This window comes from Desmodus rotundus, chromosome 11, assembly GCF_022682495.2.
Source record: "Desmodus rotundus isolate HL8 chromosome 11, HLdesRot8A.1, whole genome shotgun sequence".
Classification (NCBI taxonomy): Eukaryota; Metazoa; Chordata; class Mammalia; order Chiroptera; family Phyllostomidae; genus Desmodus; species Desmodus rotundus.
The window spans coordinates 21,248,728-21,275,505 of NC_071397.1; the positions used below are offsets into that span (position 1 = coordinate 21,248,728).

Genomic DNA, 26,778 nt, shown 5'->3' on the forward strand with positions numbered 1-26,778 from the left:
AACGCTACGATTTTTAAAGCCAGGTAATAATTTTCTGCAAAAAGCTGGTAGAGTTCATTGAAAATGGTGTGATGTGTCTGTGGATGGACACAAAATTAGGAAAGAAATATCTGGTCCCACTTTGATAAATGATCAGCACAGAGGCTACAAAGAGAAAGCCAGCATTTTCACAGCCGGGTATCAAGAGCCCCAAGAGGAAAAATTAAAGAGAAAGTGGATAGAAAACAAGAAACATTTACAAAACAAACATTTTGAGAAACACAATTGTCCTATGTGTGGCTCTTTAGCCCATAAAACTAAACTAATTATTCTGAACACAACACAGAAAATAAAAATGTTGCTATATGTATATTGACAATAAGAAACTATCAAACAATAAAGTTATGAAAATCCTTACAGCATTATCTACATATGTATAAAACACCCATACATTCCCTACACCTCAGCCCGCCCCCTACGTGAGGGTGTCTGAAAGGCTATAAACCACAACTCAAGTGTGGCTGTCTCTGGGGATATTACATTCTGAGTGGCCAAAAAAACTACCTTTTTTGCTTCTTTGTATTTCCTGAATTTTCCAGAAGAAATAGCTACTGATTTAATAAGAAGAAAACTACTAATATTTTATATTCTTGAAGGAGCACTTATGTACTGCTTATTAGGTGCAGGTACTGCATTAAACCAGTTTTAAAATCAAAATGTACTTCAATTATGGAAGATAATAAATTTGTGTAAAGAACCCTGTGAATCAAAAACTTAAAAATGCTAAGTCTTCGATCCATTAGCCCCTACCCATACCTTTAATTCTTCAATCTGCTGCTTTACAGTTTCAAGATCTGTTCCGATTGGAGACATTGAAGCTAATTTACCACCTGCAATATCTACCCAGTCGAATATTGCCTGAAAGACACATTGGTCCATGTGTTATTACAATAGTACATTTGAAATTGCTTCAGTATCTAGATGTTATAGAGAAGTACAATGATAAACCTGTGAAGATATTATGCGATGAGCCTATTTCACAATTGTAAAGATATTTTTACATGAGCCTGGTTCATGTAAATAGGTACAAGCAGCAATACACTCAAACAGTTGGCCACAATATGAATTAGATGTAACCTCCAATTCTGTATCCAAGTTTGCAAAGGAAATTCTACTTTGAATAGAATGTTAGATTATTATGAACTTAAAGAAAATGCTCATTTGAAAAAGTTTTATATATCAATCACAGGAAATAAAATTCTCTATGTTCTCTTATGTTCCTCTAAAAGCAGATTGCGTAAATACAGGGGCTGGCACAAATAACACCCCTTGTTTTTTATCAAATTTTTTACTATAAAATCATAAGCATGTCATTCTGGAGCATAACAATATCACACTCAAGCACACCACATGACATTTAGGTGACATGTTCAAATTAAAACTGTAAATTATTACACCCGTATTATTACCCTACAACCGCACTCAAGCAGGCGTTACTTCTGCCAGACCCTGTGTATTGAAAGAAAAAGATTCAAACCCATGTATTTATGCAAGCAATCAAGAAGTTTATTGTTTGGCACGGAAAAAAATATTTGGCTCAACTAAACCCTTGTGCATCATTTAGATTAGTATTAAAATCCTGCGCATGTAATGATTAATATTAAGACCATTATTATGAATTGCAACATAGACTTCAAAATCTCCTATTTTTCTTGTTATTTTTAGGTAATATAAACATCCTAAAAAGGCTCAACTCACATTTTTTTCAGGTACTGAATACACAAAATTATTTTATACTTTAATGAAGTTGCCAGACCATATAGTAGGGGGAAAAATTTGTGAGAAATATCTGATCTTTTGAAGTTATAAGTAATAAATCCTAAGAACTTAAAAAGCAACGTGGGAAATAAAATTTATTTTACTTTACAACCACCCTTGAAACCTCTGGGACTTCTAGAGCTTTCAGCCTCTGGCTACAGCTGGCCACAGCCACTTAACAGGTCAAGTTGCCCTTCACTCCCACAGGTAACGCTCCTAACCCAGGATGGGCCCTGCTTTCAGAGCAGTGGTGATGAGACCCTATGCATCCCGGTGTCTAGCCCGCGGTCTCCTGCAAGTGGTGACAGTGACAACTCTAGCCGGGAAGGAGGGGCCAACAAGGACTTAGCAAAGCACGTGAAAACCATGACCTGGCCTCACAGACCGGAGTACTGGAGCTTGATTAGTTACTGGTCAGTGATATCTAACCAATAATTTATCACTTTGGTTAAAAAGGGAAGGGTATGGAGGGGGAAAGTTATATTTAATAAGGTCTTATTTGTAGTGAATTTTTTCATCTATTTCCAAAGTTCAAAACACTTTTCAGCTGGCATAAAGCCTGGCTTATGATATTTATTTTTACAAATATAGAAATGGAGTGGCATAATAAAAAGGAAAAGATGTTCTCATCTGAGCTTTAAAAATAATATTCGCTTGGTGTTAGGGAAAGACTTTTTCCACATGGTAAGAGGGGTAAAAGACTAAACCCTTGCCAGCCTTAACATTAGAGAAAGGGAGAAGGTTAAGGAAGGTAGGGCAAGAAATAGCCCGGAGTTGGCCTCAACTGACAAGATAACTTTTAATATTAAAAAAAAAAACCCTTAAAAATGGCTAATGAACTGAAGGAGAACCCTGAAGGGGCATGGAAAACAACTATTAAAAGGAAGTATGTATATGAAAAAGAAGAAAACAGATTATGACCTAATAAACTAGAAATCTATTTGAGTTCCTGGGGAACACTGGCTTCGAATCAAATTTCTTTACTTCTGACTTCGGTTAAACTTGGTGGTATTTTTAGACGGTGTTTACTCCTTTCATCTTACCCACTCGACTTCAGAACAGAGCTCAGATTCAGTTCGGTTTCGGTGTCTGGTGCTAAGCCATTTAGGAAAACACCGTGTGGGAATATTTCTCTTAACTTAAAAAAATTAAAATACTTCTTTTCAAAGGATATTTCACTGAATGTGTGTATAAAAACACATTTAAATGTGTACATAAGTCTACACCTACTTCGAGTGACAGAAGTACCTCCTAAGGGCAAACATGAACTGAAGGAGGCGAGGAGACGGCATGCACCTTTGCAGCTTTGAGGTGACGCCAGCGTGTACTCCGCAGACAGGAGCTAGCAGGATTCCCTCTCCCAGCAGACGCACTGCAGTCCCCTTACCTGCAGTCCATCCTGGTACTGAACAGCAGCCTGCATCGCCTCCTCAAGTCTCTCCACCCGGTCTTTCCACGCTTTATTTAGAGAATCCCATGCTGAATTTAACTACAACAAGAACATCAGAACTCTTTTACTGTTCTAAGTTTTCAAATACTTCTATCAAACATGCTTTATTTAACGAAATTTTTAAAATAGCATTCTGATAAGAGCAGAAAATGTGCTAGTTATACCTCATCTATGCTCTTCTTGACAATGGGTTTATCAGGCTCCCCACAGGCGGCGATGAGTTCAGAACCCAGGTTAACAACTATATCCAGTTCTTCCTGTAGTCCGTCTATTTCTTCCCTTATGGCCTAGAATAAGAAACGGCAGCCTTAGAGTTTTAGGAAAAACTGTACTGAAACTAAAAAGATGCACACAAACATCAATGGCAGTTATTTCTAGGAGGTGCGATTATGATCGATTTTTGTTTTCTAAGTTTCTGCAATAAATCTTTTCAATGAGAAAAGATAACAGAAGAATATTTAAAGGAAAAAGCAGTTTGAGTAATAAATGTCAAATGTTTATTAAAAAGATAATATTTAGGAAATAATTCTGTGTAACAAATATTAGAACAAGTTTTTTATAAAATACAAATATAACAATACTAAAGAGCATAGAAAGATACTGTTTTTCAAGCTGACTCGTTTGACAATACATATACAAAACAGACATAAGTAAAACATGAGTTCAAAGACCTCACACCCAATAATGTGTTTGTTTCACAGAGTCAGGATAACCTGGCTCTGGATTTATGTTTTCACCCTAGTGCTTGTAAACTACAAACAAACACAAACTGTGACTGAAGTGCAGTATTTTAACTTTGCTTTCCTCTTCTTGGTTAAATATATTGATTAATTCAAGAAGCCATTACCAAGCATGAAACAAGTCCTAAACGAGGTATTGACAATACCAAGAAAAATAGGTAAATGACTATTCTGCTCATGGGGCTTTGAGTCCATTAAGAAAGACAAAGTTATAATCAATGGTAAGTCGTACTACGCACAGAGCCCTTTGCATGAGGAAATATTATGGGAACACAGACCAACTCTGCTAAGTACACAGAGAAGATTTTACAGAGGGTAACTATCCAACTGAACCTCGGAGTCTGAGTGGGATTTGCCAGTCGAGGGGAAAGAAGGACATTCAGAGGTGAGAAAATAAAATATGCAAAGATACAGATGCTAGAAAGGGCACAGCCATTCTGGGGAAAGCCACGTGTGTGCCAGAAGAGAGGGCGCTTGGTAAAGGGGCAGCAGGAAAAAAAATGTGCTGGAAACAGGCACAGGCTACCTAGGATGTAAAGGCCCCTTCTCGGGAGTCTGGACTTCACACAGTAGGCAGCGAGTGCCTCTGAGGGGTTTCAAGCAGCAACACAGTAAGAGCAGATCTAGGGAGGTGACTGCTAGCAAGGTCGGAGGCCTGGCAAGGAAAGATCTTAGAAACCAAGAAAGATAATGAGGCCCTGACATTAGGCAAAAGCAACAGGGGTGGAGAGTGATCTTAAAACATACACTCCTACTGTGTATCACTATGCATTCCACTTTCAGAACTACATATAAATTTTAATGGAGTAATTCTGAATGTTTACCAAAGGAATCCACATTGTACCACAACTTACTTCCTCATTTTAAATGGGATGCTCTGCTCACCTCTGCGGCTTCCTGCTGTTGTTTCACTACTGAGGGATCAATTCCAGGTTCCTCCAAATCCCGGATGAAATCTTGAGTATCTTTAGTGGTAACTACCAATGACATGTGATCACACCAGAACTTTTCTGCTAATTCCATCACGTCCAGGAGTTTGGCTTCCCTTTCTTCCACCAGCGTGTGTATGTTCTCCCAAACAAAAACCATTTGGTCAAGCTTATCCTGAACAGCTGTGGGAGCAAAACAATGTCAAAAAGGCTGCATGTTAGCCCCATTTAAGCAATATGGTGTCTGAAATGGGACCAGATTTTGGTTGATCCCAGTCTAGAGGGTACCACTGGGCCCATTGGCCTATTCCAGACAAGTGTAAGGAGGAGAATGTCCAGCTTCTCCTGAACCAAGGCTCTTCCCGATGAAAGTGGGTGCTCAAAGGCAAGTGAGCTCACATTAGACCTAAGTCCATCGACTTCCAAGTTCACCAACGCTGGCCTTAATTCCAAGGAAAGTGAAATAACCACCCAAGTATATTCCTTATGCTCTCCAAATCAGGAGTAAAGATGTCTGTTCAGTCCCAGGACTATAACAATGTAGGATGTGCATTCTGGGCTTGTTTCTAGAGTATTTTTAACATGAATTTCCACTAACCTATGCACATGTTTTTCTTTTGACCCCCAACTCCTACCTTTAAGAATGGCTGATTGTGGTCACGGTTGCCATTTCTGTGACTATGGGAGCGAGTACCCATTATGTAAAGCAGTGCAGTTAGTAAAGAGGAAAAAATCCTTAGGGTCAGTCTTACTGGTGTTACGCTTTAATCAACTGGTTTAAAAGGCCCGGAGAATGCACGGTTTTTGTATAATGGCACACTTTGTACTTAACTCATTATTTTATAAACACAGGAAGACATTAACAAGGGATTAATGTACACAGCCCTTCAATCGCGAACATGTCATATCTGTAATACCTTTTCTAATGTCTGGCACCCTGATATGCAATCGGACTGCCCGTAAATAGCACGAACATTTAGAATTGTTTTAAAAGTCAAGTGCAATTGTTTCCTTATCCTGAAATTATTACCTTTGGCAGAAATGTCTTTATCGGTGCCCCCAGACCGAGCAATCATTTCCTCTCCCCTCTGTTTGAGAGTTTCGTATAGTGGCTGTAGCTTCTCCATGTCTACTGACACGTTCTTGTTCTCACTGATCTGCTCCTTGATCTTCTCCACCTCGGCCGAGATGGAGGGCGGCTGCCTCAAGCGCTCTGCGACGCGATCCAGGCTCTCAAGAATCTGGTCTATCTTGTCGTGGAACTGGTAGTAAAATAAAGGAATCGCTTAGTGAGAAAAGATCTGTGATACCAAATGTGAAAATTTAAATGAAAAGAAAAAACATCTATTTAATGTCCCAATCAAGAACTAAATCTTAGTCCTTTCCTTTGGTTGACATATCCATCCAGAGAATTATATGTGGCTGGTGTATCAAGATTTCCTAAAATTGTGGCTGACATGGCCCTCTCTGCACCACACTACTCATGTAGACTGGAGCACTTCTTGCAAATAATTGAGTGTATTCATCAAGAAATGGTGTATTCTAATGTATAATGGGCCTTCTCTCAGCAGCATCTCATCTACTGTTTCACCTTGTTAATTTAATTCTAATTTTGTAAAGTAAGCTCAATAATCTGGGTGTATGTCTATCAAAACTCATTGTCTTATTTGCTTTTACTGATTGTTTTAGCACCCTAAAAAATTTATATTAATAAGTGAGAGATTCATGATCATTTTTGATGAAAGGAATTTCTTAAAAGTTTCCTGAACTGATAAAATGTTAAACCTCCCTGATGTTGTAATGAAAGTTTGTATTTAATTCAGGATCAAACACATAATCAGAGTAATGAAAGAATTTTAAACTTTTGTTTGCAAAGGTACCATAGGTAATGAAGCAAAGTTATAAAAACTTGTTCACAGATTCTACACTATTCTCAGTATTAAAGGAATCATCACTCACTCAGGATATAGAAAATGGGCCATTCTAATGTCAGTATATCTAATAATAAAAACCCAATCTTGAAAATGGAAAATTTCCAGGTAATTTTAAATGCAACTTCTTAAAAAAGATATCTTCAAAAATTTTTTAAAAATCATTTTCCGACTTTATGCCTTTTCCTTCTTACTCAGCCTGTCATTCATTCTTTTTGATTGCCTTCTTGGGAGTGTTTTATTCATAATGACAATAACGCTTTATTTTATTTCTCCCAATGGCAAATAGTGCATTCTATTTGGACTCTTTATTTAAATATTTGGACAATGTGGACAACTATAAATTTCTCAAGTCATTGAAAATAATTTTTTTATTTTGTCTATAAGCAGGCAGAGAAATATTAGGACTGGACTGAAGGAACTATCACTTTTGAGAGACAAAGATATCAATACTCTAAAGATAATATAGTGAAATAATTTTAGTTGAAATTTAATCAGGAAGTCCAGGAAAATGTCTTTCCACGCTCTGCTGTTTGGAAGAACCCAATCCTATTCCTGGTGCAAACGATTACCTGAGTGGACTGAGAAACGGCTTCATCCAGTGCCACAGCTCGCTTTTTGACATCTTCTTTAATTTGACTGTAAAGGGTGTCAGCGGCCACATACTTCTCTTGGATCGAAAAGCCTTCCTCTGGGCTCAATTCCAATAACTGCGGTCCGGTTTTGTTCATCTTATCTATGTGAGGCTTGTGTTCGGCTATCAACTCTCGCAGTTGCTATGACAAACCAAACAGCTTCTCAGGATCTCAAGGTCAACACTCCGTATTACAGCTGCCTACAACCCCAAGGCACTCAGCTGGCAAAACTCCCAACAAACAACCCACCCTCACAAGGCATTTAATACACGATGGCTCCCACAACTCTGCCAGAAAGACATGCCCCTGGCACCAAGATTAAACAACAGTTTGGTCACATCCAAGCCCCTTTAAGGGTACATACAAAATGTTGGTTGAGCGAAATACCAAACTCCACTTCATTATGCATTTCACATCATCATGTATTTTGACAAGAGTATTAGCCAAGGGTCACATTACATAAAAGGATACTGAACTGACTGTACGTCCCCAACCTGCAGAGACCAAGCCATAACTCTTGGTGTCCCTTTACACACAATCATGATATATACAAAAATTTAAAAGAAAATAAGAAGGAAAGAAGGGAGGAAGAAAAAAAGGAAGGAAGGAAGGAAGGAAGGAAGGAAGGAAGGAAGGAAGGAAGGAAGGAAAAACAACTTCAGTAGAAGATAGCCACACTGCTGAGAGGAAAAAAAAAAAAAACTATGCAAAAAGCCACATTAGGTGATATAAGCCCACAAGGCATTGTAATTATATGTAAACCAATATAAAAATGCATACATATATTACATGTATATGTATGTATTAATCTAGTTTATATACATATATGATAAATACACATGAATGATTTGTACTTATTTTAAGATGTTAAAGACTGCAAGGGTAATCAATCTATCAAATACACAGCTCTATACCGAGCACTATTTGTAAGGTGTATTTAAAGAAAAACGTGTATGAGTACATTGAACGATATCTAATCAATAGACCCAATGATACTTACATTAATGAACGAGTGTAAAACCCAAGTGCAGTCCCATTCTTTCTAAGGAGATGAATAAATCTGCAATATCTACACTCCACGGAACACAGGGCTTCCCCTGAACACATTCCATGGGCCTGATCCCAGACCAATCTCAGGGGAAGGCTCGGTCACTGCCTGCGGGTTCGCTGAGGCCAGCCTCCCCGCATCACTGAGGCGTGCTCCAGTTATCCCATGCTATGCATTTGGCTCTCTAAGCAGCAGACCCCGGTCCTCACCAGAAGGTACTCCCCAAACTGCCTGCTATCTCGCCCAAATAAAAGCTCCTCTGACAGAAATTACATTCAGGGAAGACAGGCTAGAGAAAGCTACCAATATTTTCCTGCAAATATTTTATTTTCTATCATTCACCAAGAAGAATCACCAGGATGGCTGATACCATTTTTATTAAAAGTGCCCACTAAAGTCGGTTGAGAAATTAGTTTGAAAACTGTTGAGAACATTACTTTATTAGATCATTAACAATCTCCAATGTAATACACTGTAGCTGAAGTTTTCCTGAAGGTGGTCTCCAAACTCTTTTGGAAAAGAGCTATGTAACTACAAATTCAATTTTTTTTTTAAAGGAGGGGCTCTAATCTAACATGCTGTACATAAGAACGTAGGAGGGTCGTGTCTGCAGTCTCGCTCCTGGGTGGTCCAGCCATGATTTTCTTATTTTTATTTTATATTATTAGACATAGCTTCATGCTGCTTTACAGAGTGGAAGTGGCAATGCTAATACTGGCCAACATACAATCTCATGGAAAAGAAATGTGTTACACACATTTTGGTTTCAATATTCTAAGAGGCATGTTTGTAAAACAAGCTCACAAGTAAAATGGGAGATCTAGAAGTTCTTTCTTTTAATTTTTAAGAATTTATTAAGTTTTTAAAGAGAGGAAGGGAGAGAGAGAGGGAGAGTGAAACACTGATTTTTTTTGTTTCCCTTATTTATGCATTCATTGGCTGACTCTTGTATGTGCCCTGAGGGATTGAACCCGCAACGTTCCCATACCGGGATGACACCCTAACCAACTGAGCTACCTGGCCAGGGCGAGAGATCTGAGTTCTTCAGGTGCCTAGAGTCTAAGTAGAAGATTCTTTGTAACACCAGTATGAGACACGTCTGCTTGGGAAGCAGTGAGATGAGCCTTTGTAAGTCCATTTCATGGGGGCAAGAGAACACCTCTAAGGTGCCTATGTGCATGTATGTGTGTGTGTGCAGAAAGGGCCCAACAGTAGACGCCTTCTGCTTCAATAGTAACAAAATGATTCTTGGCATCATACTACCATATGAGTCCAGCATACGAGTGCAGGAGAAACCCAATGTAACTTCAAGACATCTACCATTTGGTAACATGGCTCTTGGAGCCATTTTTTTTCTTGGCTAGAATGAATTAGAAGGTATTTCCAAAAACAGCTGAAGAGGATATTGTGAAGCTATAGATGGAGAGCCATTCTAGAAGGTGGTAAGTATTCTGAACAATTTAGTTTGAACAATTTGAAAACTTGGCTACAAAGTATTATAGTTCCCCTTATATAGAAAATCAGAAATTTGTTCTGAAACCTGGAATATTATGCAAAAATATTAACTCAGTTTTGAAGTTTTCAGTTCAGTAATAATTGATGTTATGCTAGCAATAAAGCTAATCAAATCTCACCTCAGAGTAGAAGAAATCCATGAAAAATTTCGTATTAAAAATCATCCAATGGGCAGGCAGCAGGATTTCTGCCACAAATTAACCTTTACACTAAAATTCCATTGAGTTCTAGAGAGTTTGTAAGTCTTTCTCCTGCTGAATGATTTAGATAGAACTCCAAGGAATTTCAATTTTATATGAAAGTGTTCTCTAAAGATCTCTTCTAAATAAATACTTTAGCTAGAGATATTCTTCAATGTCAATACATTAAAAAAGTAAACAAACAAGATTAATAAGTATGTCAGATACTTCAAACAATGATGTAATATACTTCCAAGGTCAACTTTACACACACATCCCCCCCGCCCCAATCAGTCTCCGAGTACCTCTTGCAGAGATCTGGGAGAGCAACTAGGTTCAAGTACATAAATAGCAAGAAGTCTGAATTTTTTTCTGACAGTCCTGCATCCTCTTTCACTCAAACTTTTGCAAAATTTTAAGATATGTTAACATTTAAGTGACCGCTGGAATGAGAGCTTCATTTTGCCATTTTACATATATTTTAAGCATGTTAGCACCTATAGATGTAAATATGCTTTCTAGTTTACTCCTGCATGCTTATAGGAGCAGACAACCTCAAAAGAGTTCCATGTACATAAGGTGAAAAAAGGGGAAACAATTTGTCTTCATCCTTCAGCATTTCTTCCTTTCACAGAGGTAGCTTTCATGATACTGCTGTTTTCTCATATTGCTTATATCTTGCAATTTCTCCCAGCTCAGTGTAGCTGTGTGATGTCACCTCCATGTGTCTCTACTCTTTGCTGACATTTGATTGCTCTCGCCACTAATATAAAGTAGAAAACTTAGTCGATACATGTAAATTAGAAGCAGTCAACATGCACAAATTAAAAAGTATTTCCAAAGCTGATTTCTCTAACATGGTAAGTGGAAATTGGTGTTGTGTCCAGACAGTTTATACTGCGTGCTGTCCTATAAAAGCTGTGATATCATTGATGACATACTCAATGTGGTCTTCCCACGCGAGTCTTCTCACTGTAAACCTGGATAACAACAGGTAAGCAACTCTGAAGAAAGCAAATTGTGCAGCCCAGAACATGATATCGCTAAAATATCCTAACCACGTCAATGGTGTCTAACTACACAATAAAAACAAACAAACAGAAATTACACTTCTCTTTTAGTAAGGAATACAAGATTCTTTTTGACCCCGAGCTTACCCGATGTTCTTCCTGCTGTTGTCTCAGCGTTTCGTACTCAAGGGCTGGCGCAGGAAGCTGCGCGATGATTCTTTGTGTTTCTGTCAGCCATGGCCAAAGTTCCTCATATGTTTCCCAGAACTGGTTAACCAGGGACTGTGCCCTTTCTAGCTGCAGATATCTCTCTGAGTTTATGTGGCAGATGGTGTCGTAGTTCTTCAACACCTTGTCCAGTTTTTTCTAGAAATTAAGAGATGAAACAGGTTTCACTGGTGAGGCAGGCCAAGTAGCACAGGCACTCAAGACGTTTGTCCAGCACTACAGTCCTGGGGCCGAGCAGACACTCAGTAGTGCGTGTTAAATGAATAAACCAATAAAAGCTATTTATATTTTAACTGTCTCTGTTTTAAAAAGTTCATTTTAAATTAAAGAAAGGCCCTCCACATTCACCCATGTTGTTCGTGTGGCCGGATTTCCTTCCTTCTTAAGACTGAATAATAGCACACTGTATGTTAATATTGTGTTCTTACCACAACTTAAAAAATGTGTGTGTGTGTATGGATCCCCCCAAAATGAACTTTATTTATAAAAATTGTGTATTTATTCCTACATGTTTAAACTTCAGTTGCCTTCAAAGCATTCTCTATTTGATGCAATACACCTATTGAGACATTTTTTTCCACAGCTCAAAACCAGTCTTTGAACTCATCAATTCTGATGCCTTTTAGTGCTTCTGCTGTTTTTGGTTTTACCTCTGCCACATCAGCAAAATGTTTCCCTCTGAGGACTTTTTTCATCCAGGGAAACACACAAAAAAAGTTGCTGGGGCCACTATCGGACAAATAGGGAGGGTGGGGCATGGGGGTCAAGCCATTTTTGGTGAAAACCTGCTAAACACTCAGTAAGATATGGGCAGTTGCACTTGTAAATCACCCATCATGAAATGGGCAAATGTGATGAGAGAGTCTAAAAAAAAATGCACTAAAGCCGAATGCCCGCAGCCTCTCACAAGGTCAGCTGGTTCAGTGACACAGATGGGTTCCTAGAACACTCCCCTAGCAGAGGAAGCCTGTACTACAAGGGGCCTGCCTTCCGGAAGATAATTTCAGTTCTTATTTGGGGACCCCCTTCATGTATATATACATATATAAATATGTATGTCAGATACTTACATATGTATGTAAAACTGAGCAAAAATGTGGAACACCTTAAAAGTCCTACACTTGGAGATCGGGCTAATAAATAGATATATTCATACAATGGAATTCTACACAATCATCAACAATCATGGAATTTAATGATATAGTTTCTCAAAAAATATATATTAACTGACAAATATCAAAATGTAAATAAATAAATAAGCAAGCAAGCAAGGCCTCAAATTTTTAAGAGTAAGACACTAAGCTCTCCCAACAAAATGGCAAAATTCTCCCGCCATTCTGACAATGTCTCCTAGGTCAGAAAACAAGTCTCCTGAGTCTAGAAACATTTACATCACTTTCTCAAAAAAAAAAAAAAACAAGGACTACCTCTCACTAATGGAATTGTAAGAGGAACTGCCAGTCAGCAAAGTTAATTACATATGTTAGAACTAATGGAGAATAAGAAGCTACCCACTGATTTTATGGGGCAGTCACAGTGATCTCGATCATGGTATAAATTCACATCGTAAACTAATAGCAGAGGATAAAGCACAACAGTAATCTAATAAACCAAGAATGAAAGAGAAATTATTTCATGATGACCTGTGCTTTTCATGTCAGAATCTTTACAAAAATAATAAAGGAAAGATTAAGTTATAAACAAATAAGTTGCCATTGCAGAGGATAAATAAAAGAGAAAGTATCAATGTACTTGGATAGTGTGCACTGGACTACTCTGCCTTTGTACCTTAAAAGCAATGCATACTCTTCAAAATGTGACTTAAGAATAGATATTTGTATAATTTTGTTTTTACCATGGCATATTGTCCTTTTAGAAGCATTAATTTCTTCACGCTGTTCAGATGTTGGGATATGAATTGAACTAAACATTTTTACTGTATCTGGTTTTTCATCAATTTAAAGAATCATTCAAACTACATAAACTAGGTGCTTCCTTAATTACTCGGCTCATTTTTTTCCTACACAGCTTACAGTAACTTCATAAAGAGAGGATTTCAACATTAGCGAGAAACACATATTTTGGCTTTTCTTTCCACTCAAGAGATCCAAATGTTTTTGGAGCATGTATATGATAGTTGACATATATACCAATTTATACTGATAATAATGGCAATAATACAGCTAACATTAATCGAAAGCTTAATGTGTACCAGTTAGTCAAGGGCTCAAAATTTAATAGCTTTTCTGTACATTAAAAAGATTGTCCCAGGGTGATTCCCTTAAGGAATATTCCTTTCACTGTTATTCTGGAAGCTTGAAAAACGCCTTATTTGCAAGTAACGATTTAGTTATTTAAATGGCAGCTGTGGATAAGGAAAAGTGGTTTTCTAGGACCGAAGGCACAACACACGCTTTTATTCAAGGGTGTCACTGCCAGTCACATAGACAAGATTATACCTTCATTGACTGCTTTTCCTCTTCACTGCACATGGCCATGACTTTATGTCCAGATTTAACAAGTTCATCAATAATATCTTTGTGTTTCAAAATTTCCATGGTGAATGTCTGGGATTTACAAAAATAAAAGATTTTTTTTTTAAAGAGAGCATATGAATAAAATGAAAACGATTAGGCTAAGTTAGTTGAAAATAGCAAGTTATACTAGTTGGGTCTTGCAAAGTCAATCACGCAAGCACATTTTCTAGACTAGCAAATAATTTAGACACAATTGGAAATGTCCTTCACCTTTTGAACCTGCAGCTGAGCCGCGGTCTGGTCTTGCTCAAGCCTGATGTCACCCAGAGACATCAATTTCTTTTCTGTTTCAGCAATCCAGGATAACTCAGCATCAGCCGCTTGGTCAAACTAAACAAAAGATAAATAATTAGTCAGCAAGTTTCGGTAACTGGTGCCAGAAAAATACCTATCTGCATTTCTTTTAAATACCCTTATCACACAAGTAGAAAATCTGAGCTTATGCCTTCATGGCATCCTGAAATAGTTCATAATGACGACTGAAGTTATAAAGAAAGGAGAATTTTCACAGAGTAATTAAACACAAGCTTAAAACATGCTGATTCCATAGCACGGCAGTAGTGATTTCAGGCCACCAAACGCTGCTGCCTTCGTTTCAGTAGTCCTGGGAATTTTCTCCGGAGGAGTACTGTCCAAATCGAGCAGCTATAAAAGTCAAGTCAAAAGTCAATACCTGCATACCGTACTCCATTCATTTCCTCGTCACTGTAACCCATATGATATGCAGGTATTCTGCTACCAAAGTATATGATTTCTAGCAAAAAGAATGAAACATCTCCATTTATGTATTATGTAGTATTATAAGTGTGTGGACAAAATGTGTCTATGTGTGCAGAGTATATCCCCAGAGGACTCATGTACAATTTTCTACATTTCATTTAATAACATCAGAAAACACATTCAAGAGCATTTTTAAATATTTCAAGAGATTTTACTTTCCTGATCATAAGAGTAATTCATGGTAGAAGTTCATAAAGTACAGAAAAATATACAGAAGAAAATTAAAAATTGGAGTTAATACCATTGGTATTTTAGTGAATTTTCTTCCAGGAGTTGAGAAAGATTTATAGCGGTCTGGGATAATACTGTATAAATAGTTTCATATCCTGCTTTTTCATTTATTATAAACATCACCCATGTCATATTCTTGCAAGTGTGATTTTTAAATAACACCATTGTATTCTAGCACACTTGGATATTTTCATTTAGGTTCTCTGCATTTTTTTGCTATTATATAAACAACCCTGTAAAGACTATCCTTGTATATAAATCTCCACTGGCATCTCTAATTAGTTCCTTAGGGTAGATTCCTAGACGTTGACTACCGAGTCAAAGAGCATGAACATTTTCAATACCTTGCATCAGATAAACCCCAATGCCTTCCAGGGCCAAGCATTTAACTATAAATGAGTAAAGTGGGGAAGTGACACCACCAGCACCAACAGTAAATGGTAACTAGCAATGGCCTCAGCTGGAAGATTTGACAGGGAATGGACATTGGGAGTGTTCAAATCCAGTACTGCCAGACCTTCTAATTTTTCAAGAGAACCTGGAAATCCAGATGGGGTGGGGGGGGGACAACTAGGTAAGGGGTAAGAAGAGTAGAGATAAGAAACTTGAATGAAAAAAATCATTCTTACTTTTAAAACACTCTGCAACATTACACAGACTCATGAAAGGATGAAGTGAAACAGAACAATTCATCAACTAATTCAGCAGCTTCAGATATGAAAAAATAAATCTTCATTAAAAACAAGTGGAAGAGTCTACCCTGCATGGATTATTATTAGAAACTGATGTATTATGCTAAGTGAAAAAAGCCAGCCAGAGAAAGACAAATACTGTATGATTTCACTTGTATGTGGAATCTAATGGACAAAATAAACAAAACAGAAACAGACTCATAGATACAGAGAACAGACTGACAGCTGTTAAAGAGGCATGAGGGGGGGCGGGGGCTGGGTAAAAAAGGTGAAGGGATGAAGCCAAAACAAACAAACCAACTTCACAGACACAGACAACAGTCTGGTGATTACCACAGGGAAAAAGGGGATGTGAGGAGGAAGAAGAGGGTAGAGGGGGGACAAAAGGCGATGGAAGGAGACTTGACTTTGGGTGGTGAACACACAATATAATATACAGAGGATGTGTTATACAATTGCACATCTGAAACCTATATAATTTTATTAGCCAATGTCACTGCAATAAACTCAATAAAAATTAAAAAAAAAAACAAGTGGAAGAGTCTTCTATGCATGGATTATTCACTTTAAGGCCATGGACAATGGAATTTAAAGGTAGAACTTCATCATATGATTCACTTAAAGAGCACAAGCTAAGAGACAGTCAAGGCCTTTCTACATGACTGCAAATGCTGCAAGATACCTGAGTAAAACTTAACAGTTATAACTTTTTTCTTCTGCTAGTTCCTGAAAAAAATAAAGTGACTCACCACCCCTCTTGTTTGTGTTCACGCTATCTTTCGTATTTATGTGACAGTTCTAATGAAGAAAATCAGGCTGCTAGTGTTCATGTTCGTTTAATACTACATCTCCCTCCCTTTAAAAAAAGTAACCAAGGAAAAACAGTGTAATGATACCATCCAAGTTGCCAAAATGGAAAGCTGAAAGTCAAACATTGTTTCTTTAACCAGGCAAATATTTGCTGTGCTGAAAGAAAACAAGACTTCCAGCAGAAGTTTCCCTTCTGTCTTTTAAATTTTTTTGCATTAAATTGACAAATATTTATTATTTAGCAACAAATGGGATGGCCACAGGGTCTACATTAAGCAATTTACAGTAAATTAAGGCGTATGACTTTTAAATGACTATTAACGTGTATTTCTAATGAACCATAAAAACTGCTTATTTTACATGTGAGCAACACAACAGCAAGATTACTGGACAAACTTCAACGAATTTGCCAACGACTCATACGACTAGTAAAAACTGACTTCAAATAAATTGTACATAATTTTAGCATCCGTAACTGAATTCTGGGAAATATTTTAATGGTATCATCAGTGGAGTCTGGTCATCAACTTTAGCTACTGTAACTTCTATTATAGTTGAACTAGCATTTCGGAAATGTTCTACAAGTTAGAGAAAGATATTTTAATTGGCTAGTTCTTAATATTCCTGAAAAACACTCTCTAAAACAGTAACTGCCAGGCTTTTACTGAACACACAAAGTGCTTGCCATTATTATTATTATCTCCTTTAATCCTGACAACAATTCTATAACGTGGGTACTGCCACTAACTCCATTTACAGCTGAGAAAACTGAGGCAGAGAGAAATCCACTGCGTTACCAGAGATTGCCCAGCTAGGAGCCAAGGTCGGACCTGAGACTTGAACCCGAGATGGTCTGATTTGACCCCTGGAGGCTGCAGTCTTAGTCACCATGTTTTATCCTTGTTCTTTGGCTTCGGGAACTAAAAATACTCCTGTGATTTCACCAAAAATGGCTCCAATACCACAACCGTTAATAAGTGGTAGTTTTTAACTTACTATTTAAACATTTCTCCAATCTCTGACAAATTGCTTTCATACTTATCCAGAAAGTTCCTCTGGAGTGGAGATGGAGGTTTGAGAAAGACAGTGATAAGAAGCCTTAACCTCAAGGAAATCCTTTCACTCCCTGCCCCTGGTGAGGATCTTATCACTTTCTTTTGATTAGCACTTCCTTCCATTTTGCTTCATATTATTAATAACACAGACCATATTTTCCCACCCCCAACACCTGGAGCGTCTAAACAAATCTCACTTCCGTGGGGGAGGTTTCCTTCTAGCTCTTTAAAAGAAATAAACAGGTGTTATTTTTCTCCAAGGCTGATTCCTAATGCCGGAATGAGCTGTTTATTTTAATTGCAACCAAATCACCAACACATGTGCCTTTATAGTGGGGTTACGATGGCCCTGCTAAAATAAACTAGGCAATTAGAACTCCCAAGGAGTGCCTGGGATTTTCGGTCCCAGAGAGATGGCCACATTTTAGCGACTTCTGACAATTGCACATTAATAAGAGGCAAATGACTACAAACTTCTCTGAGGTTTAAACAATCGCAGTAGTCAGAATTCAGGCCAGAAGTTTGTACATTTTTTAAGCAAAAGTGCCTTTCCTCATTTCCACATGGCTTGTTTGGTTCAATTTGCAATTCAACAAAGAAAGTAATGAAGACATGTTACTCTGTGTAGTTTTAATGTGCAACTATACTTACGTTTCTAGCTCAGACAATGGTATTCAATGTCAGGAGGTAGATGTCTTGTGTTTATTTATTTTTTAATAAAGCTCACCCTACTATTTACTAAGCTGCCTCATTCGCCTGCAATTTTTCCTAAAAGTAATGAATGAGCCAATTCTTTCTTTAAAAGAACATCACCTTCAGAATATCAATGCCTGCAAATCTGTAGAGTCGGATTTGGGGGCTTCCTGACTGGTAGCACTGAACATACACAGTCCTCATCCATTCACCCATCGTGGAGGCTGTTCAATTGTTACCCAAACAGTAAAGGCCAACACTCAAATTTGCTTAGGCTCTTGACCCTATGATTTCAAAATTTAATGACACATCTTTTCAAAAATGCTATTGTGATATAGGATAAACATGGAAAATGTAACCATGCCAAATCAGGAATTTTCTAAACAACTTACGCAGGGTAGTTACCAAGTAAATGTACATTTAAAAACACCTCTATGCTCCCTTTTGTCTTCAAACTTCAATTCTTTTCTATGTTTTTTCCTGGACATATTTCACGGTAATATTTGAAAAACCAATACACTCTGTGATAGTGGCCTGACAGCTCACAAAGTCCCCATGCATTTGTTGAATTCCCAGACGTAGGTTGTAACATTATAAAGGTGATCGAGCTGTATATGAACAACCTTAATGTGGGTAAAAGATGAAACACCTTACGAGAAATTTGCTTGAAAAACAGGTATTCCAAATCTAGTTTAATTTGGCCAGGTTACTCTATCAATTTAAAAATCTCCAAGTCACATGAAGGCACATACCCTCACCCCAACTCCTGTGGGTGTGGCTGTTTTGTAGGCAGCCATCTGGGAGGGAGTGACGTTGATAAAACAAAATGTGCGTGTCGAGAGACACGTCTAAAGGATGCACTGTGGGCAGATCACATCCATGTTTTAAAGAAAAGACAAAATGGGAGATGGAGATGATTGGTTTATACATCGAAAAACAGGTAGTAACCGAACACGTGGTCTGAACATCAGGTCTGAAGATTTCTTTCATCATTCCCTTCATGCGATCAGGGGTGTATCATCATTGGTTAAAAAGGAAACAGACATTTCAGTATCACTCTGTACTCTGGTCCTAATTTCAAACATCTCTAAGAGGCCAAGGTGGTAAAGCAATTTCCGTGATACATTAGTTCCTTCATAACCCTGAAAATTACGAGTTTAGAAACTACTCTTTTGATTGTAAAACTAAAATCTCTGCCAAATCAGAAAGACAGGCACCCACTTCTTCTTAAACCTGCCTGGAGAGTGAGGGACCTTTCATGATCCTTTGGGTGCTGCGTTCTCGTGTTTCAGAGTCCTTACGGACTGCAAATACCCTCACCGCACATTTCCATTTTGCTGCAACAGCAGCACCTTCCTTCAGGTTAATGAAGGAGGTGAGAAAATAACGGACCCCCCTCGGAATTGTCCCTCCCTGGCTGATTTATAGGGAGGCACTGTGGCGGGGTAACAGGAGGTCTGGAAGACATGGTGGCTGCAGCTCTACCACACACTAACTGTGGGGCCACTGGTGTCCCTTCACCACTCACTGCGCGTGCCCCTCCCAGCTCGAAACTGTGCGTCTGTCTGGCCTTACTGGAGGTTTCTTTTCTCTCTTCATTCATTTTTTTGAGGACTTAAGGATACTTTATTGGTTTGCTTTATTACTGGAGGTATTTCATCGGACACTCTTGCAGGCATTCCAAAGGAATGCACGTATAAATACAGAATAAATACAGATGAACGACCAGAAGATGTTAACGGCACTAACATAAGCTGTAGGACCTACAGGTACTAAAGTTCTTCTACTACACACGTTCTCTCTCTCAAAAGGAAGGCTGGGAGGATAGAGACCACATTGTTTATGCATTCTTTCTTCCATGAGTTTTTCTGTATTCTTTCAGAAAAATCTTAACATTTTCTATAAGGATTTTATCAGGAAAAAAGTAACTGTTATTTTCCTAAGGGATATATACTTTGGGTTCTAGAAGACATATGCCGACCTGGGGACTATTATTTTTAACTTTGGAAAACACTATAAAGGCTAAAATAGTTAATGACCTTGGCACATATTAGAGCTTCCTAACCAGTACGAGCTCAACCTGTCACCTTGCCCTTCTTACCGTCCTGCTCCACTGAACTACCCAACCATGGTTAACTACTCCAAAGAGTACAGAATATTTGTCTTGCCATTTATAGAAGTCTCCGGGGCCAATTCTAAAATGTTAGGATAAATTTTGGTGAAAAAAATGTCAGCATTTTCAAATATGTGAATAAACTTCACCAAGTAACACACTTACTTTCCTAGAATAATGAGGCACACAAACTCCTCCAAACTTTGAAAACAGTCATGAAAATACATTCCTCGGGCATGAATGCCCTCCCTCACAAAAATTTCTGGGGCAGGCCTTCAGCTCTCATTGTATTTCATCAGCTTTTGTGATTCCAGAGCACTGGAATGAGCAGTGAAGCATTATGCTTCAGAACTATATAAATAACACTTTTACGGCAACCTTAGAAAATTAATTTTGGATGCTCCCACGCAATCTGCTTGATTTGTGCTTCTTGCTTTTGGCTTGTCCTAGTAGAAACTTAGCCGTGTACCTCCTCGAGCTCTGCTCCGAAGTGCACTGTATCACCAGGCTAACCCCATCACACAGTTTGCAGTAAGAGACTGATGGCTTCATGTAAATATCCAGAGATTTCAATAGAAGTTAATCAAAACACGTATTATAAACTCCTATCTCCAGTACCCCCCTCACTGCCCACAGTTTTCCGAGGGGGCTGTGACTAAGAGTGGGGCTGCGCGTAAAGGTCGCTGGAACCACAGCTCTGCGTGAGTCACAGACAGGTCAGAAACCATCATTTCCCCTGTTCAATCACCTCCAGAAAAAACTCTGCCAACACAACAGTTTCCTTTTTGGAAGAACACGGCCTCTCTGTGCCACGGCTGCATGTAAACGAACAGTTAATACGGACTTAAATGACAGCTCAAAATACCGACTCCCATGCAGATTAGACTTGGCCAACGCATAAAATTAACATTAGCAATATGCACATATATGTACACAAAAAGCTTTTTGTTTGGAAAGCAGGGCTGATCTTCCCAGTGGCTGATTTGGTAAGGACAAGTCTGGGAAACAATGAGGCAGATGGCTGTTAACAATGTACAGATTAGCCTTGCCCCCGCACTCAGATGTCAAAGTAACCCAAATTCTTTTCAAATTCCTTCTTTCACTCTTGAAGCAGAACAAATGAATGGGAACACTATTAACAGAAACCTTTGTTCAGGTAAAGGCTCTGGGAACGACTGGAGAAAATTTATTGCCTAGATAACGAACCACTTGCCCCTACCTGCTGTGACCTCAGAATGGCAGCATCAATCTCCTCCACCTTGTGAGTGATGGTGTCGCTCACCAGCCGGTAGCGCTCATTGTCCTCAGCCACCATTTTTTCAAGTCCTTCCCTCGCCCGCCACGGTACCAGTTCCAGTAAAGCAGTGCTCACTTCATTAAGGGAATCCAGTAAGGCTTTGCTGTCCTTAGCTTCCTTTTTCAGCTCCTGAAAACAGAATTAAGAAAACAGACAAATCTGTGGGTAACGCTTACATGTTTGAACAGTCTTTTCCTTTAACCGTCCTGGGGGCTAAAGCCCTTTGCAGGCCAAGCATGTGCTGCACTGGCCCCCTTAGTCCCAGCCTAGTTCTACAAGCCTTTGTTATTTAAAGCAAAAAGGAAAGTGTTTCCTGAAAAGTTCTGAAGAACAATTCATTTGTCAACATGGCAAGATTTTATCTTAGAAATTTAATATGTTTAAAAACCGGGAAACAAGAGCAAGCAAGTTACGTATTGCTCTCTTTCTGGTAACCTCTAAGCAATCTGGTACCAGAAAAGTAAAATAAAGAGGGAAGTCCAAGCCAGAATCAAGTGATCCTCAAAATGAGGACACACGGGCTTTAAATCATCCCAGCTGAATCATTGCAGCTCAGCCAGACTGACCTCACCGACTCCCCTTCCCCCACATATGACGATACCACAGGGATGATAAAAACAGGCTGATATCTCTTAAAAGAAAAGTGATTAGCATGGTGGAAGATCACATTTGCAACATAATTTTAAAAGCCACCTCATATTATGCATCTGTCTCATAAAAATAGTTATTCTAACCAAATTATGTGTATCTCTGGAAACAATGATCCTTTTCCTTTATTTATTTATTTTTTGTTTTCATCATTCTGTCTCTTGTGTAGTGTAATGAACTATACAACTCTGAAAACAAATTATAATACACTGTTTTCATCTTTGGGTTCCTAAAAGTTTAAACAGTTGGCTGGCTGCCAACTTGTGTTGGGTCCCCGCCCACCAAGGCATCCGTCGGCATATTAGTAACGACACAAGAAAGATATCATTTCATTCCTGTGTGAATAAGACTCCCTAAAAGATAACAAACAGATCCAAAATGCATAAATCAGAGCATACTTTTTGTCGCACTTGGGCTTGGCTTGCGGCTTCTCCCTTCAGAACCTGAGTTTCATATGAAAGTAATTCCACCTCCACTTTGTCCAGCCAGGTACAGAGCTCTTCGTGTGTGGAGTGCAGCCGGCTTGCAAGCTGCAGGGCCTGCTCCAGAGTCTTGGCTACATCCGTGCTCAATTTAGTAATGTCTTTGTACCTTGCTTTAATGGCTTCCAATTTATCTTGAATTATTAAAACTTCATCACCTAAAATTTCAAAGGCATGTTATAAGCTCATGAAAGGAGAGATGGGGGGAGGGAAGGGAGAAGGGTTTCCTCAGATATTATTACATACTGATGAGATTGTCTGGGAGGTGAGGGGGAATAGGAGGCCCTGGCGAGGTAGCTCAGTTGGTTAGAGCATGATCCTGATACGCCAAGGTTGCGGGTTTGATCCCTGGTCAAGACACACACAAGAATCAACCGATGAATGCACAAATAAGTGGAACAACAAACCAATGTTCTCTCTCTCTCATCAATAAATTAAAAAAATAAAACAAGTTAGTTTGGATCTGTTTCCTTGGTAGATTTAAGCATGAAAACATGAAGCCTGGGTTTAGCCACAGTATGCGTCACACAATGCAATCTATCTTAGTATTTAAAAAATTCTCCAGCTTATGTGCTCCTCTAGAACAACTGCCTCCCACAGGCGGAAAACCAACGTAGCTCCACCGTGAGCTTCCCCCACCATCTCCTGTGCCACAGTGCTTTGGGTTATGAGTCATACACACAACTTTCATTAAGCACTCCAGTGAGGTCATGAGAAAAAAAGTGAGATCATATTCCCATCCATCCTTGGTCTGTCTTCAAAGCAGTCTCTGGAATAAAGTTTTGGAGCGACACCCAAATTATAAAGTTAGTATTTTTCCCCCTCCCTAAAATATTTTGAAAGCAAAGCAAAAGGTTGACTCTGTGATATTTAACTTGAAAGATATCTCACCTGTTGTCTGTTTAAGCAGTTCTAAACCATTTAGTAATGCCTGGTCTACATTTTGTTTTCTGAGTAGTATGTCCTCTTGCAGAACCTAAAATGCAGGCACCATTTTTATGAGGGAAAAGAAAAATTAAGTAAGTATTAACATTGGTCAATAGTAGAGGTCTTTAACTGGGTATTTTTGAGATGTATCAAACACCACATTTTTCAATGTGTGCTGTTGTTCCCACATTTACCCTCCTCTCTCCGCCACTGTGGCCCACGGCCCAGGCCCATCTACCCCAACTGGCAGCACTCGCCTTGTCAGAAAATACCGAGGGCCCTCGGAAAACGAGCTGCGTGGAGATACTGGAGTACCAGTTATCATATACAACAATAAAATAACAGAGGAAAAGGGAAAAGCCCCGCCGCTGGATACATTCAACCTCTTCCTTAAAGCAACTTCATTAAAAGCAATCGGTTTGCAAAGGCAAAGCCTTTGTTGAGTACAGCAGCAGACCTGCCTCGTAACAAACACAAAATCATACAGAAACAAGGAAGACCCAGAAAATAACGACAACCGAAATGAAAACTAAGTGAAATAAAATAAAAGAAATCAAAATACCCGGAGTTCGCACTGCTGCTCCCACAGGCCCTCAGTGCTGTGGTCCTGGACTGACAGCCTGCTCAGTCTGCCATGCACTTCATTCAGCCAAGTCATCAGCTCCACTTCGTCTTCCCCAAAAATCTTAGCGTTACACAGGGCCTGCTGGAGGAGCTCAGACCTGCTGTGACTTTTCTCTTGAATCTCAATGTACCACACTTGAGAGGAGTCTAATTTATTCTGCACCATATCTTTATCCTCCCTGGAGCTCAAAACCTTTAAGGACTGGCCAATGCTAACAGCCTGGTGTAAATGTTTATTGTGATTGATGATGTCATCTTCTAAGGCCTAAACAAAGTTTACAAAAAGAGAAACAAACAGAATGGACAAATAAAAATGAAAACATAAACAGAATGAAGAGATGACACTTGAAATGAATTTAATTCGCAATTGGCGTAACACAACAATACATAACTCAAATTTATGGCATGAAACCGTGAAGGAAAAGGGGGACTAAATCTTACTAATGTGCGATGGGTATCTTACTTTGTGCTGTGCAATTTGTTCCTCAAGTTTCGATGCTTGGGTTCCTATGGGCTCACAGATCGCCAGCCTCTTTTCTATGGTTGTCAGCCACTCATTCAGCGGTTCTAAGGTTTCGTGAAATTGCTGTGCCACCACCGAGATACCTTCCAACTGACGATTCCTACAAAATGTGCCAAGATAAAGGTCCCTTAGGGATAAAGACTGTGTGAAATACTCAACTCAAATCTGCACTCAGGCTCCTGAATTCTGTCCCAAACATTTCTGTAGGAAACTTCTAAGGTTAGAATTAAAATCTGTCACATTTAAAAAACACACTAAAACAGTTCTATTAAATAAAACTAAAGTTGAACAACACAACAACCTTGAATGCCTGAATCTTATAAAAGTCCTAAGTAACTAGGTTATACTACTTAAAATAACAACAGTTATAATAACAACAGTAACGTTGTAACAACAATATTATCAATCATGACAATAAGATCTTATTTACTGAACACATTTCTTTTAGGGAAAAAAAGCAGAAGGCATCTCCCCTGGGGGCCAGAACACAATGTCCTGGGGCATCAGAGAGTAGGAGTCACCTACTGACACAGTCTAAAGGTCAACAGGAAGACTTCAGCCTCCTTAGGAGCACCTTAGTCTGTGGTCCTAGACCTATAATTAATTTCACTCCATCATTCCATTTTTCTTTTCACTGTTTTGCTCCAAAGGAGGTAGGAATTTATGGAAATACCCATTCTGTTCAGTGGTCCATCCACTTTCAACCCAACAAGTCTATGTGGCTACAATTCATGCCGCTACTACTCAAAACTGGTCAATGGAGAGGATGCAGAGATGTAATAAAGAGACGCTGAGTGCAGAAGCCCAGCGGAGCCACGCTCTAGGCTTCCTGGCCTGCATATATGTTACAGCACCCTTTCACCCACCTAGTGTCCTAGCCAACTCCTGCTCCTCCTTTAATAGCTTAGTTGTCACTCGCCTGCCCCAAGACTAGGTTCTTCCTATTGAATGACCCCACAGAACCCTGTACTTTTTTTTTGCTTTGAATGTGTTTCACATTTGTCGTTATTTTTCAATGCTATAAAAGCCTACTAGACTGCACCATGAGAACACCGCTCATCCCCGTATACCACGGCCAAGTCTGTGCCTGGCACACAGGAGGCAGGCGCTAACTGGGAAAGTAACAAATGGGAAAATTACCCCTGAGAGAAACGGGTTTTCTTAAAGAGCTGGGATGTGTCTGGTAACTCTGAGACACAACCATTAGTGGAACAAGAAGAGAGGCACCATAGCCCTTGCTCTCTATGTTCACATACATGCTAAACATAGGAAAATAACAGGGAAAGTATTGCTAAAATACGAAACATCGGTATTAAAGCCACCGCTACTCTTCTGAAGATCGGAAGTAGTATTTCAGGTACCTTGTTTCAGCTTTAGTAAGCAATGCCTCCCATCTACTATCCAAGAGACTCAGCTGTTTCAAAATCTTCACTTTATCCGCAGGCTCTGCGGTGGCAGCGATTTTTTCTCCTTCTCGTTTGATTACCTCCACAGTGGACTTGCGGTCGTCCAACAACCTCTGCAGCAGCTGGAGAGAAAGCAAATACACACACACAGAAAAAGTCAAAGGAATAATTTTATCAACACAAAGGAAAATAGATTCTGGGCACTTTTGCTATGTGACCAAAATATATATTTTGTAAGGGCTCACATACAAAAGGATCTGAAAAGTAGTATTTTAAAAATAATTCGTTTTGCTTAATGACTCATTACTACTGTGTCAGACACTGTGATAAGGGCTTACAAAACCAATATTGATAAGGCCACCAAACCATTCCTTTCTAATTTTTTAATGTAAAATAATGGGGTGGAAGGTGCTGTTGAGGATAACCCCAGGGCACTGAGAGCGACACACTCCCATCACTGTAATGAAATGGGACTGTCCTGAACATCGAACAATGATC

At 38.9% G+C, this 26,778-nt stretch overlaps 1 protein-coding gene across 14 annotated transcripts in view; it reads right to left on the reverse strand.

Moving 5' to 3' along the window:
* Window positions 1–26,778, reverse strand: part of DST (dystonin) — a 422,554-nt gene that overhangs the window by 47,670 nt on the left and 348,106 nt on the right. For 12 of the 14 annotated variants that reach the window (XM_053913655.2, XM_053913654.2, XM_053913657.2 and 9 more), the window contains 15 exons: window positions 26,236–26,402; window positions 24,815–24,974; window positions 24,290–24,616; window positions 23,692–23,776; window positions 22,717–22,958; window positions 21,593–21,799; window positions 14,210–14,329; window positions 13,922–14,029; window positions 11,382–11,600; window positions 7,420–7,623; window positions 5,947–6,178; window positions 4,873–5,099; window positions 3,412–3,534; window positions 3,185–3,286; window positions 796–897 (listed from right to left, as the gene is read on the reverse strand). In XM_053913655.2, the coding sequence (XP_053769630.1) occupies window positions 796–897; window positions 3,185–3,286; window positions 3,412–3,534; window positions 4,873–5,099; window positions 5,947–6,178; window positions 7,420–7,623; window positions 11,382–11,600; window positions 13,922–14,029; window positions 14,210–14,329; window positions 21,593–21,799; window positions 22,717–22,958; window positions 23,692–23,776; window positions 24,290–24,616; window positions 24,815–24,974; window positions 26,236–26,402 (2,625 nt within the window). The remainder of the gene's footprint in view (window positions 1–795; window positions 898–3,184; window positions 3,287–3,411; window positions 3,535–4,872; window positions 5,100–5,946; window positions 6,179–7,419; window positions 7,624–11,381; window positions 11,601–13,921; window positions 14,030–14,209; window positions 14,330–21,592; window positions 21,800–22,716; window positions 22,959–23,691; window positions 23,777–24,289; window positions 24,617–24,814; window positions 24,975–26,235; window positions 26,403–26,778) is intronic. The other 2 variants (XM_053913661.2, XM_053913670.2) reach the window with 1 other exon arrangement.